Raw genomic sequence first — 22,960 nt, forward strand, 5'->3', positions numbered from 1 at the left:
TTTCTTCTTGAAGCCCGGAGAGATAACGATCTCATTAAGAAAAACTCTATCGCCCATTTGATAGGTAGATAGTTTATGGTACGGCGGTGTAGTTTTTGACATTCTCTAGCGACTTGCTCGGCGTGTTCCTACGCAACCCGATGTGCATTAGCCATACGCAGTTGTAATTCTGCAGCAAAGTTCTCTTTCACATCATATCTTGTCTGTGTAGGACGGGTAATGAGATCAAATGGGTATATTGGGTCCCTTCCGTATAGCAAGAAAAATGGGCTATCGTTGGTAGAAGCATAGACCGTGGAACACAGAAATCGGAAAGAAGGAAAATTCTAGAATTTAAATTAAACTAAAACTATACAGACTAATAATAATAATAATAAAAACAGGCGTGTAACCACACTGGTACATACAAAATATTTTTCAATTATATGAATATACTTTTAAAGAAAATGATAATTAAATATAGCTTTGCAAAGAAACGTACATAAAAAATATAAAATATTCTTTACTTTTTAAATCTTAAAACAATGCACTTAGTCAAATAGCTCCCTACGAGTGGCTAACGGATGGAATCGAAGACGGTTGCGGAGCGTGCATACACGCGGACTGCCAAATCCCCAGGGTGCCGATACTGGTCAATGTCAAATACCTCTTTTGCCGCATCATTAGTATATCTCAAAGGACGCGACGGGACTGTTGTAGATTTTAAACGTTTCTCACCATAGCTGTAAAAATCTAAATATGTTACACTTAATAGTCATTTGTTTTCTAACTAATTCGTTTTAGGACCAGGTGTTGTCCACGGAAATTTCCAAAATTTACAACTTTTCGGTCACTCTCGTCGAACTGGAGAAATTTCTGTCTTTATTACATCTAAAATACAGTATTTCGAAGAAATCAGTCCCCACTGTACTCGGCTATAGATTGGTTTGGTTAAGCTTTTGTTTAATTAAGTAAAGTTCCAGCTCTTTCAGCAGGGTTTTGTTTATATCCCCAATTCCTTAATCGCTAATTATTTAACCACTTCTTAAGTAGAAATAAGTCAAAACCAGTTACTTTGTACTCGAATATCTGTAGTCTTGGGAAAAAAGTGGAAAGACAAATTTTTATGACAAACGGATACATAAATCGTAAATTTAAGGAAAATAAATTCTAGAGCTTTTCCTGTACCTGGTGCATCTCTCTCACTCATTAAGTTTAGTTGTAAATGACGCTGTCGAAGTAACGGTTAATTTTTTAACATCATACAAGACTTGTACACGATTTTTTCTACATTCCCTTAAAGATGGGACATACGAAATCGTAATATCACTGGTTTAACATTGAAATCCGTGAGTAATGTAAAACCGAAGAGCGGAATAAATATATCAAATATTTTAATGGATTTTTTTAAACTCCTGTCAACTATACAGAACTATCGTAAAAACATACCAGTAAATTCTTATCGGTTGGGTTAAGTTATAAATCTACTCGTTATTCACGTAATCGGCCAAATATCAAGCGGGCAGGCGGCTACAGAACCGGTCCCGGATAGAATTGGAAGCGTTATATGTGTAGCATCAACCCAAAGTCGTAGGCTTCCACCGGCTAAACCGGGTGAGGTTGGGGCTCTGTAAAGCGCGTGCGCGAATCTGGCTTTTTGGAATCTGACAATATAGAGATTCCACTCTGCCACTAATATTCGAATATACAATAGCAATCTTATTATTTTTTTTCACGTGTAGTATAGAAATTTGTAATAAGATACATAATGCTTTGTCATTCAATCCTACTGATGTTTAGATCTAACATTAAGCAGGCAAACACGAACAGTAACAAAAAGGAACTTTATTAGAAAAGGTTAGAACTGTCACAGACATCCTCGGGCAACACCCGGACAAAATCCAACGAACTTTCGCGCCTTTTCTTTTTTTACGTTGCCAGCCACTCTTGTTGGCAAGTGTTGCCAGACAGAGTTCGTGATCATGGCAAGTGTTGCCAGACAGTGTTCAGGATCTCTGGCGCTGGCGGCCACAATGCGGTTATAATAAAATATTGTGCGATTATTTTCATATAATTAAAATTAATAAGTATTTACTTTTTATAAAATACAAGGGCACGCCACTGACATATATATGTTTTTCCATTATGCCCATATTCAGGATAATTCGATGAAATTTAAGGGCCATTTTTTTCTAGTTTACTGGAATACCTGACTATCGTCTTTCTTTAACGTTACGCGCCGGATTATGTTGTCCATCCTGATCAAATAAGATTAATTACAGTAGAGCGTCGATTTTCCGAATCAATTGGGGACTGGGGTTGTTCGTATAACTGATATTTCGGATAACCGATTTATGTACGAAAAACTAGTTTAACGTATCCGATGTTGAAATTTTTCTCCATTGCGTGTCGCTTCGCGTTGAATTTTCGTCGATGTTAAGCCTAACAAAGACTATTATATCGTTAAAAATTATTTTTTTATTTTGTACAAACAATATAAATATACTGAAAAATATAAAAACAACAAAAAAATATACTTCAGATGTTAATTTAGTATCAAAAACGTGAAATATTTGAGTAGCCCAAGACATAGACAAAGATTGAAGCGCCACACACTGGCGAAAATTTAAATTTGCCGACTGGAATTCTTTAGGATGATTGACGTTTCGGATGATTGACTTTCGGAAAATCGACGCTCTACTGTATTAGTATTTATTATTTTGAACATAAAAAAAGTATTAGGTTAGGTGACTATAATTGGTAATCTCATTGAATTATCGGAAAAACCGATTTTTAAGACTCTGGTGCTGTGGATTAGGAGAGTTTTGGAACGACAGTGCAGTTTTTTATTGCATTTAACATAAAAACAATCGAGTTTAGGATAGCTATTTTGATTGAGTTGTAAAGAGTCCATTCTATGTCACCACTCATGTATTTTTCATATGTTCATAAAAATAGAGAAGGCAACTTTTGGCATGACGTTCCTCAAAGTTCCCGCAATGTCAAGGATATAATATCAAATTATCCCAAGGCACGCCAGTGGCCAAATGGTTAAAATCACTGAAACTAGTCTCTATTTAGATGCTAGATATGTGAGGAAAATCCAGTAACCTCCACGCGGCAAGAGTGGTTGTCAGGTGCGAATTAGGGACGAACTACCAGCGGGAATTTAATAATTAAGCTGATGTAGAAGGTTTTCAAGTGCATACCAAACATTTTGTTACGTGAACTAATTTATTTTGTTTAGTAAATTCGAATCATTTGCAATTTATATCATAAAACTTATTGTATTGTAAGTTGCAATTTTGCGACTTACAATACGGTACCGAATTGGTACGGCCGGATGGCCGAGCGGTCAAGGTGGCAGCCTACTGCTCTGGGAGATCCAAGTTCGAATCCAGACGGGTCAATAAATCCCCAGAAATTTTATCGAGTGTGGCTCGTCCGGATATCTCGGACCCCATCGTGGGCCTGGCCGAATCCATAACGGGCTTGCAAAAAGGTCCCCTATGTTTACAGGATGAAAAGAGTTTAAAAAGTATACTGAATTATAATAAAATGTTTGATTCTGATATATGCTTTGATCCTTTATTTTACTTGAATTAACTCTTTGATTTTTGATAAAGGATTTAATTTCTTATTTTTAAATAAAATATCAGGCGAAAAGATGTATAATTTAAACTGGAAAATTATCAGTTTGAAATGGCAACACTACTAGTCATTTAAACAATAATGGCGGATAAGAGAGTGTTGGAAGTTGTGAGTAAAGTTGAAAACAATTGTATAACTATTATTTAGACATAAGTAATCTTTATGATTTCCACTAAAGTATAAGAGCATTAGGTTTTTCGATTAGTTCGGTTAAGTTTGATTTATGAGTAAAATTCTCTCCGAACTTGGTATTATTATCGAACAAGAACACGTGGTCAGATCCAAGCACTGTTACGTTATATTTTTTAACTGGAAATAAGTAACAAAGGATCTGTTTTGTTAGGATAGTGTACTTTCCGACTTCAATCTGATGTACTTTGAATTTTACGATGAAAAATTGTAAATAATGACATCAAGTATTTGAAAACGTGAATTATGTTAACCTATCAAACAGATGTATAGTTCACTAATGTTTTCTGTATTAATTAACCACGTGCTGATAAAAAGTTGCCTTTGAATTTTTTTAATATAATAAAAAGTTGGTTATTTAGTATTGATTTTTAAGCATATACTGCAGTCATTCTTACGTTAAGATATAGGCCTATATGTACATTTACACATTTTCTTACAACGATTAATGTCCAGAGTCGCAGACTGTCATGGCGGCTCTTCCTGTTTTAGCCTCGAAACCGGACCGCTTTGGAGAACTTGTAAACATTGAAAATACCAAGTTACTATCTATTTTTGTTTGGATTAAAAGGCTTAAACTATACTAATATTCAAGAAATTTGGATAAACATGGTACTGGAATGTTGGCAGTTCGAAATTGCATGGGTTACAAAAGATTTTTGTTTTTACTGAGATCTATAAGACTTGACAACAAGGAATCACAAGCTGAATGGAAAAAAAGAAGACAAACTAGTGATGATTCTATCTTTACTGGATGCATTTTTTCAAAGTTGTAAAAGAAGCTACAATCACAGCAAATTTGTAACAGTTGATAAAAATTTGTACCATACAGAGGCCACAGTTTTATTCAACATATGCCAAAAAAATTGGTAAAGTATGGTTTAAAAATATATGCATTAACTAATGCTAAAACATTTTATAATTCATCTTTTCAAGTTTATTGTGGAACTCAGCCATCTGAATCTTATAAAACATTAAATAAGCCATGTGATATTGTGCATTCACTTATTACTCTTATAAAAGGTTCTAACTGTAATTTGATGGTCGACAACTGGTACACAAGTTAGGATCTTGTACTTTCACTACTGAAATATAAAATTACTTCTATTGGGACACTAAAAAGAGGGAGAGAAATCCCTTCTCACTTTTTACTGCATAAATGCAAAGTGGATTCATTATTATTTGGTTACCGATATGATATAATGATTGTCTTTCATGTTCAAAAAAAATAAAGCTGGTTTGATGTTATTGTCCTTGCATGATGAGAGGATCTTTTGATCAAAACACTAAAATCCTCATGTAATTTAGATTATAACATGACGAAAGATGGTGTTGATAACTCAAATCAGATGGAAGGAAAATAAATATTTTGTTTTGCGAATAACAAGGAGGTGGACATTATGTTTATTTTTCACATTCCTGAATATGGCTGGAATAAACACTCAAGTAATCTACAAAGAAAATGCTAACAACCCTGAAATAAAAAGAATATTTCTTAAAAATCTGGCATTTCAACTAATGGAAGGGACATTTATTAAGTGTGCCAAAATGGTTTTTTCCCATGCATATATGTTGTTTTTAAAAAAAATACAAACCCTTAGAAGACAAAGAACAAAATGCAGAAGAAAAGCTTCAGCTGAAAAGAAAATGATGCTTCTTGTGTGACAGAGCCAAAATCAAGTAACCATAAGAAAGTGTGGAACATGTTATAATCATGCTTGCAAAGAACATTCGATAGACATTGTTCTATGTGTAAATTGTGAATTTGTAAAAAATACTGAGGGCAGTTCAGAGTAGAGACTTTATTTGTGTTCTAACATTCATTATTTTTCATTAGCAGTTTGCTGTTTTCTTAGTATCATTTATGCTTGTACTGTTTATCATATTTTTTTTAAACGATTTAAATATAACAATTCCTGTAATTTGTATACTTATATTTTTGTAATACAGGTATACTTCGTCATACATCGTTTCGAGTTACATTGTTCCCGATTATACATCGTTTGTCAAAAAAGTATATGGAAAAATAAAAATCAAGTTTAAGTCATTTTATTTGACTTTGCGTCTGTCCGCCACAAATATTGAAGTCGTAATATCACTAGAAAAATGTTTAAAGCACATAAAATCATATTATAATATATACATTTACAAGTATATACTGTATTTACAGTACATGCATTCGTAAATTTAAATTACTTTTTCTGTACTATATTAAAAACTAAAATTATTTGTTTGTAAGCTTAAAATAGATCCTTACTAAGCATATATTATTAAAAATGCATTAATAAATAAAATACAGAATGGGAATTGGTAATTTATGGTTTAGCCTAGTGGTAAGTAGATATGGAGACAAGTAAATTCGACTTACGTCGTTTTTCGACTTAAGTCGTTCTCCTGGAACCAATTACCGACGTAAGGTGAGGTATACCTGTAATGTAATTCTTAAATTCATTCACTATATTTTCAAACATTTTCATTTATTTTTCACATTACACTTGAACAAAAGTTCTTAATCAATATCAGGAATCTGTTTATAAATACTATATTTTGAGTACAACAATGCTAAAATTATTTTTCAAATTGTGAAATTAGTTCACCATGAATCTGGTCATGTAATTTTAATTGGCATGACTGCTCAAGGGTAAAATTTTATATTTTAAATTGATTGTTTTTATTTATTTTAATAAGTTTAAATATAATTGAATATTATGATTTAACAGTTTTGTAATTCAAATTTGGAATAATAAAGTATTCTGTTTTATTTATGAATGGTCAAATAATATAAGTAAACAACGCCTTTTTAACAGTCTAGCAAAAACATATAATTCTCCAATAACGTTTTGCTGGACTGTTAAAAAGGTGTTGTTTACTTATATTATTTGATTTAGTTCCAGTAAGATTTTTTGATTACTTATGAATGGTCTTTTCAAAACTGCATACAGATCAGTTAGTAGTGATGAATGACGGTCATTTACCACTACCAACTGATTTTAATAACAATAGGTTGGTCACTAAAGCAATGGTCACACCTAGCAATTTCCAGTTGCATATGCAACTGCAACAAGTGTGAGTTGCATGTCTCTTGTATTAAGCTGTGGTCACACCATGCAATTTCCAGCTGCGCAGGTGACCGCAACCGCAACAAGTGTGAGTTGCGCACGTCTTCTCGTGGTCACACATTGTTTGCTGACGTTGCAACTTCAAAACACGTGACTTTAATAAACCAATAAAATTATTGTAGCTTGTTTTTGACTACTTTCCTGAGTTTACTGACATTTTATGTTCTACTTCAGAGTATTTATGGAATTTTAGCTACTTTTCTTATTAAAAACAAACTTTCACTACTGTGATAGAACATATGTTTAACATATTCTAGTCTTAATTACTTTCCACATAAGGAGATTTTAAGATCTATCTCATCAGATGTAAATGGCAATCTACTTTTGAAATTTAATTAAACTATTATAGATATTCATTAACTTCTTTTAGAGTTAATGAGAAATACAATGGTGCCTCATATAACGTACGCCTCGAACAACAGACTCTGTGAACGACGGACTTTCTGTTTGGCCGTTTCGTGATTCGAACAACAGACTGACTGCGAACAAGTGCGAATGATGTTTCCACTCTTTTGCTGTTACTAATGACAATCTGCTATTTTTATAATATATTAGTATTATTAGAATATATTATTAGTATATCTGAAGTACAGAGCTCCCGTTGGAATTCGGCTTGCTCCCTTGTTTATTACGTACAGTACATCACCTGAGTGCAGGGTATTTACATTTATTCAAGTGTTGTGCAAATCATGGCTTTAAAAAAGCAGAAAGGTGATTTCAATTGAAACAAAGCAAGAAATCTGAAAGTTGACAAAAACTTCCTTGTAAAATGGGGAGAGGTTCAACAGTTTACCAACACTCATTATTCAAACAGAGCTGAGGTCAACAGGATCAATGATCTCTACAATGACACCTTTGCCCGTCATTTCCTACAGATGTTGAAGAGGAGAGAGAAACAGACCACCTTGGACGTGTTTTTCAAGAAACCAGCTGCCAAAAAACAAAGGATGGAACAAGAGGAGTTGACCCTGCAAGCTCCGGTAGTCTCTCCTAAATCTGACTCTGATTAAAAAACAATAAAAAGAGACCTGCTGTAATGTGTAAAAAGCCTGTATCTGTATGTATGTGTGAAAAAAGTGTTCCTCTACCTCCTCACAACATCTGACTACCCGGCATAATTGGTGACTGCTCCATTTTTGTTTTTTTATGGTATGGTTATTTTATGCTGTGGAACAAATTACAGTAGAGCATCGATTATCCGACCCCCGATTAACTGTCACCTCGGTTAACCGACCGCGTTCTAGTAGGCAAATTCAAATGTCTGCTAGTGATGTGGCACTACAATATTTGGCTATGTCTTGGCTACTTTAATAGTATTTTTATGTGTTTTAGCTGGCAACATGGCTCGATCATGAAAGGGAGCCAATATTTAAACGAGGCTTAATTTTCTAATTTTTAACGATGCAATAGCGACAATTATTATTTAAAAAAAAAAAATTGATACGCTTAACATGGAGGAAAATTCAATGCGAAGTAGGTTAATAGCGGTATACTAATTACATGGGATATAATAATATACTACACTAATAATGGATTTTTTCATATTTTTCAGTTATCTGACTTTTCAATTATTCGACCAACCCCAGTCCCCAATTGAGTCGGATAATCGATGCTCTACTGTATATGTTTTAACATGTATTTCTATGGAAAAATGCGTTTTGTATAACAGACTTTTCACTTAATGGACGTGCACCTGGAACGGATTAAGTATTTTATACGAGGCATCACTGTATAAGCTCTGAAAAAGCAGTTAATGAGCATCTATATTTTGGAAAATTCAATGTGTAACTGATATTTATCAAATGGTACTAAAATTAGCTACTTTAAGAAAGAAAGCATAAAGTAATATTAATTCTAATTTAATTTTAGAAAAATTCTATGTACTTCAAATTAACTGTATTAAAATTGAAAAACTGCACAAAAGTAATATTCATTTTATATCTATCATGTTCCTTTGTTAGTGAATTTATTTCATCTTTGTTTAATAGCAGAAAATAAAAATACTTTTTAAAGTAAAATATAAGCCTGTAGAGTGGATAAATTTGTTAAATGTATGCTGACTATAAAATGTGTAAATAGGCTTATATCAATTTTATACAGTCTAGAAAACTATTTGGATCAAAAAGTTTGTCATGTCTATATTTGACTATTTATTCAACAGATTTATGCTATAGATTTTTTCCTTCATATAATTAAAATTTTAGTAATTATAATATTGTCACATGTAAAGATTCCTAAATTGTAAAAGATTGTATATACAGTACCTATTTTTATATAAATTATGAATAATTGAATGACATTACTTGTTTTGTGTTTCTCATGTAAATCATTAATGCCTATCATAATTGTAGTTTTATTTTTATCAAAATGAATAATTTGATCTTTATTTTAGCAAATTGTAAAAAATTTGATTTAAATATTGAAGTATATTTATTTTGAATGTTCTTATTATAGATTCAATCAGAATTTGTAGGTGATGATACAACTAAAACTTTTGTGTTGAATGGTGAAGATCATACTCTGGGAAATTCCTTGAGATATATGATAATGAAAAAGTAAGTTTTTATTACAAAACGACTTCCAACAATTTAACACTTCATTGAGTAATAATAATCCATGAAAACCTTTCTGTACAAGTGTTATGTTCTTAACTACTCCACAAACGCTTAGCGTTTGTGGAGTAGTTAAGAACATAACACTTGTACAAAAAGTTTTTTGTGGATTATTATAAATTTTTATTAAAGTTATATGTTTATTATTTGTATAAACAAGTAACTGTTTGACAAGAACTTGAAACAGAAACCTTTACTTATACAACAAGGAAGAAAAAGAGAAAAGAAAGAAAGATCAGCTGATAATGTTTTTGATGATGATATATACTTATAACCAATTATTGTGGCCTACTTTATCAAGTTGAGGCAAATAACACCATTTCTTCTAAGCATTGTTTTCATACTTATGTACCTAACCAATCAGATCAAGTGCTATTGTTTTAATTACATAATGATTTTAATAACAATTTTCATGTTTTTGATTATTTTTAAAAAAATTTAAATTATTGGTGTCAATAAAAAATGAGCTTTTCAGAAGACATTTAAGAATTATTCATATAATATTAAATATTATATGAATATTATATGAATTAAAAAAGAGATAACACTTCAGTTACAGCAACAAATAATATATATATATAATAGTATGTATGGTAGTGTTTTAATATTTATATTCAGTTCTTAGTTGTTAGTAAAGTCAGCAATTGGATAATCTTTGTAAAAATCCAAGAAAAAATGCCCATATTTAACAAACAGGAATGACATTATTTTGCTATATGATTACACTCAATCCCAAATTGCAATAATCACTCAACAGTAATTAAGATTGGAAACTTTTCATGCATTCCCCTCGTAGTCTTATCTAGCACCTACAGCTTGTCATCTGTTTTGATTCCTTCAAAACAGTTTTAATACAAAAGAAGTTATTCAGAAGAACAGTGAAACAATTTTGAATTAAAATTGATGATTTTTATAAGAAAGGCTTAAAAAACTTATTAATCAATGAATAAAATGTGTCATATCTAATGAAAGATATTGTACATTGGATTAAATGAATATGTTTTTAATGTAAATAAGGTCTATTAAAACTTATAAAAAAAGCATTACTTATGGCTCAGCTCAATACTTTGTAATATTGCATGACAATGACCACCTTTATAACTACATTCAAAGCTTTGATACTTTACTAAAATATGAAATGTTCAAAAATATCAAATATCTAATTATAGGTTAAATTTAAGTACAAAAAGAAACTGTATTTGTTTGCTGTTATATTTAGAACAGCTGTGATGATAAGTTATTGTTTATATATTTGTATATAATACTTAAAATTAATTTTTTATTAAAATATTTATTTTAAATTCAGTCCAGAAATCAAATTTTGTGGTTATGCAGTTCCTCATCCATCAGAGAATAAAATAAATCTCCGGATACAGACATACGGTGAGTTTATAATCCGATTTATATATTTTTAAATTGTGTTATAATAGAATTCAGTAGAGCAATGATTATTTGAAATATTTGGGTCAGGACAATTTCAGTTAACCTATTACACTTTGTATGCAGACCCCAGCTAAAAGCTGAATATCTTCAAAAGAGATTGGAATTGGCTAAAAACCACATGCAATGGAAGGACAAATAGATGTCTGTTTATTAGGATAGATGAGGAGAAAAAACTGGAACTTAGATGGCCCAGATGTTTTGGCATGACTTAAGAAAGGAGCAATAAAAGTCTCTTTAGTCATCATCATCATGGTTCTGTAATGTTCTGGGGCAGTCTTCATCTTTAATGATACTACAAATTTAGCTTTTATAACAGGTCAGAAGACTATCAAAAACAGCTAGATAACTATTTTCTTCCTGTTGCTGAATCACTAGGGAGACATCAATAGATATATCAACAGGATAATGCTCCTACACATTCATTAAAATCAACATAGGATTGGCTGAAGTCTAAAAAAATTAATATTTGGAAATGGTCACCAAGAAGCTTTGACCTCACCCCAACAGAAAATTTATAGGGAGTAATTAACAGAGATGTTTATAGAAGGGGCAGGCAGTTTGAAACAGTTAGTGAACTAAAAGAAGCTATATGTAATAGTTAGTATAATTTAGAAACAGAGATCTTACAAATTTAATTACAGTGCCAAATCATATTTTTGAAGTGATTAAAGCAAATGGAAATACAAGTTAAATGTTCAAAAGTATTAGTTTTAATATTTACCTAAACTTTTGGACAACTGTTTTATTCAATTGTTATAAAATTTTAAATTATTTAATATTCTGTGACATTATATGAATAACTTTTTTGTAAATTGTAAAATAATGTTTAATTATATGATTTTAATAAGTAGAATGTTTGAATTAAATACAATGGAATTAAAGCATTTACAAGGCTTACTGATTGCAAGAAGAATGGGGGAAAAAAGTGCATCTACTCATTTACTTTCCTCTTCCCCTTTGTCATCATATCAACCAATGAATCAGTTTCCAAAGATGGTGATCCTAGATGACATGATGGAATAATTCTTTGAATAAAAGAGAATTAGCAGTAATCTTTTTGAGGGTAGTGTTGTAATTTTAACTTAATCTGAAATAAGATTATAAATTTACTTTGTAGTACAATAAAAGCATGTATATCTACATATAAATGGAGAATTTTCATGTTTTTTTCAAAAGATTGATTCTGGATTTACAATTATTTTCCTTTCTTAAGCTTGATGTTTACTAATTAATGAATGTACAGTGAAGATTCCATTTCTGTTCTCTGTCTCCTCAAGAGGCTTTCATGAATTAGCACAGCCATAATGTTCCTGATGTATAGCATGTTTGTAGGAAATACACCTCCACACTCAACTTGTTCAATGTATACAGTTAATCATGGTATCACACCATACCAATTGATACAATAACAACTAAGGACAAGTTAGAATAATTGGGAATATCCACTTGATAATTTCTGTGCCATGGAGAGGCTCTATCTGCACTTTTGTCTGATCTGAGACCTTACCTGTGCCTGAGCAGCCTTTCCAAAGGAGTGTAGCCTCTCTTTCTATCCTTAATGGGGTTGCTGAATATCTGCTAAGTCCTGCCAAGCCCTATTTTTCATTCCTTTTCTCCAGTCTTTTCTCCCAATATTAAGGTTATTTGAGCCAATTTCTGACCAATCATGAAAAAGATGGTTGCAGGTAAAGCTTTCCTTTACATCTACACTGACTTGAATGTGTGTTCATTCTCCCCTTTGTTTACTTGTTGTTCACATACCATGGCAAATACAGTCGACCCCCTATAACGTAGCAAAAAAATTGTAGCAGAATTCGTATAAAGTAACTCCTAAAATGTCGCCGCCGCCTCGTGACGTGACAAGATTGATAGAATCTGGACCAATAGTGGATGAGCAGCCGAACTACTTTCCGCCGACCATGCGCTACGCTACGGAGAAATTTGGCGGCTAAATTGAGTTCGCTATCGTCTGTACAGTGTTATATATAAATTATATATAAATTAGGTACTGTACATATAATTACATATTAATTATATATAAACTAGGTACTGTATATATAATTATATATTAACTTAATTTATTGTAATTTATTATAATTATATATATTTATTCCACCGTCTGGCGCCACGCTACGGAGAATTTAGGAGTTAAGTTGAGTTTAATGTCGTCTGTATAGTATGTAAATTAGGTATCGTAAGTCTAATACAGTATTGTAATTTTATACATTTCTTGTGAAAGAAACATTTCTTATTCAACGGCCATAAAAATTATTTATATTAATGATGTCTCCAAAGGTCAAGTTATTTTTCTGTGAAAAATTCGTTATCAGAAATCGCGGCCGCCGTTTCGTGCGCTATTCCGTGACGAAAACAGGCGTAAGCAACGGCGTAGTCGAACTCGGTAAGTAATCCTACAATTTTTTGTTTATAGCATAGTTTATACGGATTATTCCCAAAAAATTATATGTGTTTTGGAAATGTTGAGTCAAATTAGTCTAGAATCGGTTAATTTTATGAAAGAAAACCTTTCAAACAGTCGTAGTCCGTAAACTTCACACGAGTCGGGCTGTTATTGGCTCATGTATTTAAGGATTCCTACAATGTAAAATTCTTATAGCGTGGAATGTATCTGTGCGTTATAGGGGGGTCTACTGTAGTTTTATGACTGGACCACACCTGGGTCCAATTTAACTAATCACAAATTGCTTTCTTTTACTCCCAAACTAATACTTTACATGTACCATGCTTGTAATATAAATCTTCATTTTTTTAAACTAAAATAAACTTTAAAAAGTATTCAAAGGAATTGGAATTGGGAGAAATTTTGGTATTGTCTCATTACTAATAACCACATATATGGTAACAATTTTGCATTATTTAAAATATAATTAATAAGTTATAAACCTATAACTTATAAGTGTTATAAGTTATACAAGTGTTACAAACATTATAGATATTTGTGATCTTTTTAAAGGAACTTTCATTTATAAGAAAACTTACTGTATATTTTTGCAGATAAGATGAGGTATAAATTTTTGTCAAAGTTTTATAGTTTTAGCATATATCTGTCTTATATGACAACCCCCAAACTATCAACGGCCTATGAATTTAGTTTAGATCAGTGATAATCATCTGGATAATAATACTGTGTAGCGTATATGGAATTATGTCCTATTTGTAATTTTTTGAATGAACAAATTTTATTTTCTTGCATCTAGCAGCATTGCCTTGCAATTGTTGCAAATGTTCGCACTGATTCAGGCATTTGGGTAATGACCTTGACTATTCACAAAAATGTTGTATGGGCTATTCTATTTTGTGGACATACTCTCTATTAGTAAATAATTATGGTTTCTCTTGTATATTTTTAAAAATTTTTGTTCTAAGTTTTGATTTAAATATTTGTATTATATACATGGAACGTATCTGTTCCATTTTTGTTTTTTGGACTTGATGATGGCCTGTTAATCAGGCTGAAAACTTTTGCTTTTTAATTACAGTCGACCCCTCTGTAACGTGCATTCCTGTAACGGAAATTCCTATAACGTAGTGAAAAAATTGCGGCAATATTTGTATAAAGGGACTCATAAAACATTGTCGCCGACTCGTGTCGCGACAAGATTGGTCGAATCTGGACCAATAGTGGATGAGCAGCCAAACTACTTTCCGCCATCCAGCGCCATGCTACGGAAAGTTTAGGCGGGTAAATTGAGTTTGCTATCGTCTGTACAGTATTATATATAAATTAGGTACTGTACATATAATTATATATTAACTTAATTTATTGTAACTTTATTATAATTATATATATACTTTCCGCCGTCTAGTGCCACGCTACGGACAGTTTAGGCGAGTAAGTTGAGTTTACTATCGTCTGTACAGTATGTAAATTAGGTATCATAAGCCAAATACAGCACTAATTTTATACATTTCTTGTGAAAGAAACATTTTTTATTCAACAGCCATAAAAATTATTTCTATTAATGATGTCTCCAAAGGTCAACGAATTTTTCACAGAAAAATAATTTATCAGAAAACGCGGCCGCCGTTTGGTGTGCTGCTCCTCGACGAAAACAAGCGTAAGCAACGGCGTAGTCGAACGGTGCACACTCGGCAAGTAATCCTACAATTTTTTGTTTATAACATAGTTTATACGGATTATTCCCAAAAAATTATACGTGTTTTGGAAATGTTGAGTCGAATTACTCTAGAATCAGTTAATTTTATAGAAGAAAACCTTTCAAACAGCCGTAGTCCGTAAACTGCACACGTGTCGGCTGCGATTGGCTCATGTATTTAATGATTCCTACAGCATAAAATTTGAATAACGTGGAACGTATCTAAGCATTATAGGGGGGTCTACTGTATATTTTTTTCAGCAACAAATTAAGGTGTTTTATTTTCTGTGTTATTTGCTGATCACTTTTAATGTTATAATTACAGTTTGGACAAACTGTATAATTTTTTAACTGTATAACTGTATATATACTTTTTTATGATGGTTTTAATTTATATAAATTTCAATCTAATTTTTTTTGTATCTGTCCTATAAGACGACTCTGGATTTTGGGGGCCTTTTTTTATGATACAACTATCATCTTATCTGTGGAAATATACAGTAATTCTTTTTTGTTCCAATGACACTGTTATGCAATATCAATAGTATGAATAATAAGTCCATTGTTACCACTGTAATGACATATATAGTGTATACATAGAAGTTATGGAAATTGCATCACTTATAACATATACCATAAAGCATTTAACAGATATGCAAAGTAGCATATTTAAGTTATGATTAAAATTTTTTTGTGATAACGTGTAGTATAGAGAAGAAACCCAAGAAGAATTTTTGAAAATGCAGTTTATTACATATAATGGAACTACACATTGAACTTGAAGTAAGTGTTTATTCTCTCAGACTATCACCAATACTGTTAATGAACACTGTCACAAGAACTTGCTGTTCACATTTATGGGAGCAAAATAAGGGTTTACAATATAAGTAGGCGTGAAAAACAGTATTAACAGTTACTTCTTATTGAATGGTATTCTAATATTTTGTAGGGCCACCTTGACTGTTAATAACAGCTTTTGTTTACCATACACACCTTAGTGCTCATCATATAATGGATGAATTTCTTCAAAGATACCATATTAAGCATATGATATCAAACTCATCTAACATACACCTACAATTACAGTTGTTTATTTTTAGGCTTCTTCTCTGCAGTTTTCTTCTCATGGTATTCCAGCAGTTCAAAATACACTTTAATAATATGTATGTTAAAATAGTTAATAGTGCTGTTATGGTGTATGATTACAAATGGTTTGTTAAAAGTTGTGAATGTTAAAGAAATTATACAAATTTTTTAATGATGAAGGAAATGGAGTATAAGAATATAGAAGCATGAAAAAGTATGAAGTTAAAAACTGTACTTTTAATTTTGTATTTTGAATTATATTAGATAGTGCAAATTGTAGGAAAAAAATAACAACATAAAATCTTTGTTTTCTCAAACGGGATGCTGGTTGATTTTTTAACCCAGGAAATCCTGCAAATTTCTTAAAAGTTCACTTTTTTCTTATTTTGTGTTAAGGTTGAGGAAATTTTGCAAATAGAAAGTATAATTAACTCATAAACTGTCAGAATACATTTGTATTTATTAATTTTAAACATACTTATTAGTTTTTTTTACATTTTTGCTTGTTATGGCATGTCACAAATGATCAATAATCAATATGTAGCTTATTTGTGGCAGGACTCTGAAAATTCTTTACTTCTCAGAACCTGTAATATCTGGAATAATTGTGCTTATGCTGTCTTAATTTTTAACCATGCCCAGTAGCTTCAATAACTGCGTAATGCCAGGTTGTGCAAATTGGAAAAGGATACAAAAAGTATGAAGTTTTTCTTCGTAAACCTGATTATTAAAGACAAACGAACTGCTGAATTATTGGGCTATAAGCATGATGTTTCTATTAAAGTAGATAAATCAAGAATACTAGAGAGCAAAAGAAGCACTACAATCTCGAAAATGAACTAGAAATCTTCCAGGTTACAGGTGAAAAAACAGATAACATCTGTCTTCTCTTAAATGCATTAAACACAATTCCACTCACATCAATTGAATCGGAAAGGGCATTCTTAGTAGCAGGATTTTTCATTACTAAAATAAGAAACAGATTGAGTGATCAGAGTATTGTTGACAATCTTTGCTTTTTAAAATTTTATTATAAAAATTTACAATAATATTTTGTATTTTGTTTTATTTAAAAAACAAAAATTATCTTTAAGTTAGAAGTTTGATTGATCTAAGTTCATTTTTTAAAAATTTTCAACTCAATTCAAAGCTTTTTTCCCCCCGTTGTTGTTGTTGTTGTATGCAGTTGTTTCCAGCAAACTTTAATAAATTTTTTCTATTTGTGAAAATTTCTATGTAATTCAAAGGTAATTTTTAATATATATCTTACACAGCATTATTAATATGATTTTGGAGGTTGCAGAATGAATTAAATTACTTCAAAAAATGAAAAATAATTATATCATTTGATTTCAAGGTATTTTGTATTGTCTTAAAAATAATTAATTCTACCCACGGATCCTGGAAAACAGTTCACTTTTTTCCTGAAATCCCAGGACTAGCAAAAGGCTAAGAAATGAGAAACCTGAGTAAAATCATAAGTAAATGAATAGAAAATTTGAAAATGGAAGTAATGAAACTGATAGTAACATAATGTATTCTAAAAATCTCAGTTGTAAGTTTAATCTTTATGTATGTATATTTGTGAAAGAGCCAACTGAAGATGGGCCAATTGGTCCAAAATACATTTTGGCTTATGTATACATCTATGTAAATACCTTAAAAAAAAAGTGATATATTTATATAAGCATGGCTGTTAATATATATGTTGTGATTATATGAAAATTATTCTGGTATTTTTGAAATTGAGATGAAAATTGTTGTTATTATAATAAAAATAAATGAGATTGAATAAAGTAGGTAATTATTTTTTATTTGGTTAATATGTTTTGAATTCTTTTGTGTTATTTTAAGAAAATATACAGTTATGGATAAAATTACTTGTCTTTTATGGCATATTATGACATATGGTTGATCAAAAATCTTTCTGTATCTTATATGTATTTTGCACTCTTGTGATCTTCAATAGACTAATTAATTCTCTAAATTTCATGTACCAGTATTTACTGGTTATTTTAATTGTAATTTTTTCTCTTTATAGTTAAGCTGCTGTTGCAGGTATTAATTAGAATATTCCATGGTAAATTTTAATTATAAATGACTGTTTTTAAATCATCTTTTTTCCCAATAAATAAAAATTTGTTCTAATTTTACTTTTTTTTTTTTTTTTAAAGAGTTTATTAGTGCTAAGAGGAATTGCTTAAATATACTAAATATGGTACTTTTTTCTTCCTAAATATTCTGTGCCAATTTGGGGATACATCTTATATGCCATAAAATACATTATCTATTTTTGAAATAGATAATTTGATTATATAATTGGTATCATAAAATGATACTACGAGGATGGTTTTTTTTTTTGAGCTCTGATGGTCCATAAAACAAAGACAAGTGTAAATAAAATGAATTTATTACCAAAAGTTAGGTACAAACATGGTTGCTTTTCAACATAATCACTGTGAAGATTGAGGCATTTGTCATATCTGTGGATGAGCTTTTCCATCCCCTTGTCATAGAATGTTGTCGCCAGTGAATTGAGATGGCCTTAACAATGTTGTTTTGTAGATCATCATTAGTCTCAAACCTCTGCCCTGTTAGCCATGTTTTCAGTTCAGGAAAGAGGTGGAAGTCTTCACACTTTAAAAAGTTTTAAGCTTGGTGGAAGTGTTCACCACCTTTAAACACCCAGCGTATAACCCCGATTTAGCATTGAGCAACTTCCAATGGTGACAACATTCTATGACAAGGGGATGGAAAAGCTCATTTCCAGATATGAAAAATTCTTCAATCTTCACGATAATTATGTCAAAAAGTAAACATGTTTGTACCTAACTTTTGGTAATAAATTCATTTTGTTATTTACACTTGTCTCTTTTTTGTGGACCACTGGAGCATGAAAAAAACAGCCTACGTATAAAGTAGCTTTAATAAAGTTTTACATGACAATAATTTATAAATTCTTTCATAATAGGATCATCAGCTACAGATCAGTTTCGGAAAGGACTTGAAGATCTAAACCAGTTATGTGAAATTGTGTTGGAAAAATTTCAGGTAAACTTATATCAAATTCTTTATCCTGTTTTTAAGAATAACATCATGTAAACATTTTTAAAATGATTTTCTAAATTTTAGAAGATAATATTAAATTTTGTATTTATTCACAAATTTATTTGATTTTGATTGTAACATTTATATAATGTAGTAACACTTATATAATGTATTTAAATTTACATTTAGTTTAGATCAAGGCTTCTTAAACTGTGGGTTGTGACCCCATGTATGGTTACATAACAGAATTTGGGGTGGCTAAACTTTGGCAACTGTTTGTGAAGAATGTCAGTTTAACCTGAAATATTTCTGTCAGATTCTTCAATACTGGTTAGCAAAAATAATTATCAAAACCATTTTGATTTAAAAGTGTAATTAAAATTAAAAATCATGTTATGGATATATAGCAGAAATAAAACATTTATATATCTTTTTCTCACTGTGATCTGCTGCTACTTTTCAATTAAATCTATTACTCCATTCAGTCTCATTCTTCAGTACTATCATTCACTTTTTCAAACTTTTCATTGCATATGGTATCATGTGAAGTAACACCAGCAAAGTTTCTGCTTTAACAGAAACATAATAGTTTATGTTTCTGTTAAAGCATAAAAGAATTTTTATTACATGATTAGCAAAAATAAAAATTTAAATAAAATTTTTATGTTGTCATTCCTCCTCATGTAAGTAAAAAATGTATATTTTATATATCCTTGGGTGGTATATTTTGACTATGGATAGTGTTTACCTCAACATTTGGATTATCAAGAACCAGGAAGTTCTGAATCAGTAAAATTATTTTTCTTGAGAATTAAAATCCATCTTTTTAAATTTTTCAGATTGAGTTTTTTTTAAATTGATTATTTATAAAACTTGGACTAATTAGAAAAAAATATGATGTAGAAGAAGCTATGCCAACTAGGACTAAGATTCTTGATATTTACCTTTATTTAATTTTTAAATATATTAAAAATTATTTTTATTTGTTTCTGAATTTACTAAACATTTTTATTAAAATAACTTTTTAATACACTTAAANTTATTTTTATTTGTTTCTGCATTTACTAAACATTTTTATTAAAATAACTTTTTAATACACTTAAACAGTCTATTGATTTATCTGACCAACAGGTTCTTTCTTTGACACAGAAATTCTAAAAAATAGACAAGTTCTTTTGTTTTGTGTTGGTGTTGATTTTGTGCAAAACAGGGCATTTTTATCTAAGGCAGTGGTTCCCAATTAGTTTTTCCTGCGTACCACTTCAAGAAAGAACTCAAACTTCCGTACCTCTTATAGCAGAAATTCATATTAATTCATACTAATATTATAAATTCGAAAATAATTCTGCCTGTCTGTTACCTTTTCACATCTAAATCACTGAACAGGTTTTAATAAAATTTGGCACAGAGATAGCTTACATGTTGGATATGGACATGGGCTACATTTTACTGCAAGAAAATATCTTACTCCCACGAGAAAATTCGATATAATGCAGGCGAAGCTGTGGGTGACAGCTAGTGATAAATAGAATAAGATTTTTTTACATTTATTACCTTTAAAATACAATTTTAATAATAATGAAAATAACATAAGGTTATTTAATTTTAATGTGACAAATGTGCACAATTTTCTTTGCACAACTTTGTAAACTCTGGTTGCTTTTTTGGTCAGCTTCAGTCTCAAGTTGTCTTTGAGTTGAAGTCGGAGATGTTAGTTTTCACGTTTGTCATGGCCAAAAATCCGCTCTCGCAGAGGTATGTTGTGGAAAATGGTAGTAAATATTTTATTGCCGCTTCGTTGACATGATAATAATGATAATTGTACAATTAACAGAATTTGTGTTAACTGTACAATTTTTGTTTCTTGTGTAAGAATTTCATTTAGGTATTGTCACAAACGCATTTTTTTGATGAAATTTTGAGAATATTTTTAGTTATAAATAAACAAATTTGAGCATTTGGCATTGTGTTGTAAATTGCCGAATTTTTGATGGTCCACCCATTATTCATTTGATTGCTTTATCTCATGCATTTAAATTTTAAATCGACCGAATTTAGATTGCTGCGTGTACCCCTGGGGGTACGTGTACCACTAATTGGGAACCATTGATCTAAGGTTTTATATATATTTATCAATATTTTTTGAGATAATGAAATGAAACCATTTTCAGTCATTATGATTGATGCCAAGCTTAGTAGAATCAATTCTTCCAATTTCTGAGACAAAAGTCATACTTATGATCTTTCCTCTTATCATTGTATGTTGAAGTGGGCAGAACAGTATTATTTAAATTTTTATTTTTATACAATCTATTCATCATTCTCTTCTTGTATTTGTTATATTGTTTTTTGTTTTCATCATTGACAGTTGGAAAATAAAAAATCAGTTAACTCTGAGAAATGTTGAAGATTACTGTACTGTGTCTTGCAACATCAAATATTCAGCCAAGATTTAACTCATTAATCAAATTTAGTCATTTCATTAATATCCAAATTTGATTTTGTACTAATTAATGGTAGTAAAATTATAAGTATAACAAAGAATTGTTTAGAATTACATTTTTTGATTTATTATGTTTATTTTATATATAATACCTAAGTTATACTCAAGGTCTCAAAATGTTCTTGGGCAAAAAGAGGTTGTAAATGGAAAAAGTTTAAGAAGCCTTGATTTGGATCATTAACCAAATTTAATAAGCATAGAAATTATTGAATATTTATTACCTAACATTAATTTTGTTATACAGTATTTTTAATATCTTGTTTTATATTTTACAAAACATTATTGTTTTCAATGAAAAAAATATTATTATTATTTTTCAGTTATATATATGAACATTTTAGATTACATATGAAATCAATTTCTTCAAAGATTATGAATTTAAAATTTATAAAAAAATTTTTATTAATCCATTATGAAAGTCTGTGTAATTATTTCATTTTTTAAAACATAATAGTATTTTTTAATGTTAAAATATATAATTACTGTATATAATATATATTATTTATATTATATTATAAATTATATATAATTTTTTTTATAGAATATTACTTCAGAAGAAGTCTGATTTAATAATGAAAAATAGCATGAATTTTGTAAATATTTAATTTGTATGTGTTTTAGATTTTTGTATGTAAAATAAAGAAAATTTACAAATATTTAAGCTTTAAATTTTCTACATAAATAAAGCATAATATGCATTGTATCATATATAATATTTACAAATAAAATATAGGAATATAATTTCAACTTTTCTAATTTAATATATTATCTAATAATAACAACCACCGCTCTCACTAGTGTGACCAGAGGGTCGGCACTTCCTCGATGCCTTGTCAGGATAGACACCACCGGATTTTGCTTGACCCAGAAGCCCAGACGACAGCGATTTGGAAATAGGTCACGCGAGCAGTCGCGTTACTGAGCGATGTCTTATAATAGAGAGGTTGAGGCGCACGTATTTAGCCCAAAACGTGTACGGATAACGGGTGAGTGCCGCCATCTGGCAGTTCTGGACCGTCCATAATGGCGTTTGCTACGTGTAGCTTGGTGAATGCACGATCGGCTTAAACGTCTTTATTTTTTGTGTTTGGGGTTAAAATTATGATTTATTTTGCTTCCGCCATTTTTTTCAACTTATTTCCCGTGAGTCAATGCGCGATGTTCACTGAGTCACGTGATGTTATGAACGTGTGCCTCAACGATTTTTACTTG

General features: G+C 30.5%; 1 protein-coding gene across 2 annotated transcripts; it reads left to right on the plus strand.

Annotated features, from left to right (window-relative positions):
* Positions 1-3,706: 3,706 nt before the first annotated feature.
* LOC111618717 (DNA-directed RNA polymerases I and III subunit RPAC2-like) lies at positions 3,707-22,342 on the plus strand. Of its 2 annotated transcripts, none has more exons than XM_023360287.1 (5): positions 3,707-3,738; positions 9,393-9,493; positions 10,857-10,933; positions 19,169-19,248; positions 22,290-22,342. In XM_023360287.1, exons 1-5 carry the CDS (start codon positions 3,712-3,714, stop codon positions 22,311-22,313), a joined length of 309 nt encoding a protein of 102 aa, XP_023216055.1. In that variant the 5' UTR covers positions 3,707-3,711; the 3' UTR covers positions 22,314-22,342. The 2 variants fall into 2 exon arrangements, with proteins under 2 accessions (XP_023216055.1, XP_023216054.1); XM_023360286.1 differs by lacking the exon at positions 22,290-22,342 and adding an exon at positions 20,918-21,057.
* Positions 22,343-22,960: the final 618 nt, after the last annotated feature.

Source organism: Centruroides sculpturatus, unplaced genomic scaffold (assembly GCF_000671375.1).
Source record: "Centruroides sculpturatus isolate CEXI.00-Female unplaced genomic scaffold, Cexi_2.0 scaffold236, whole genome shotgun sequence".
In the NCBI taxonomy this organism is placed as follows: domain Eukaryota; kingdom Metazoa; phylum Arthropoda; class Arachnida; order Scorpiones; family Buthidae; genus Centruroides; species Centruroides sculpturatus.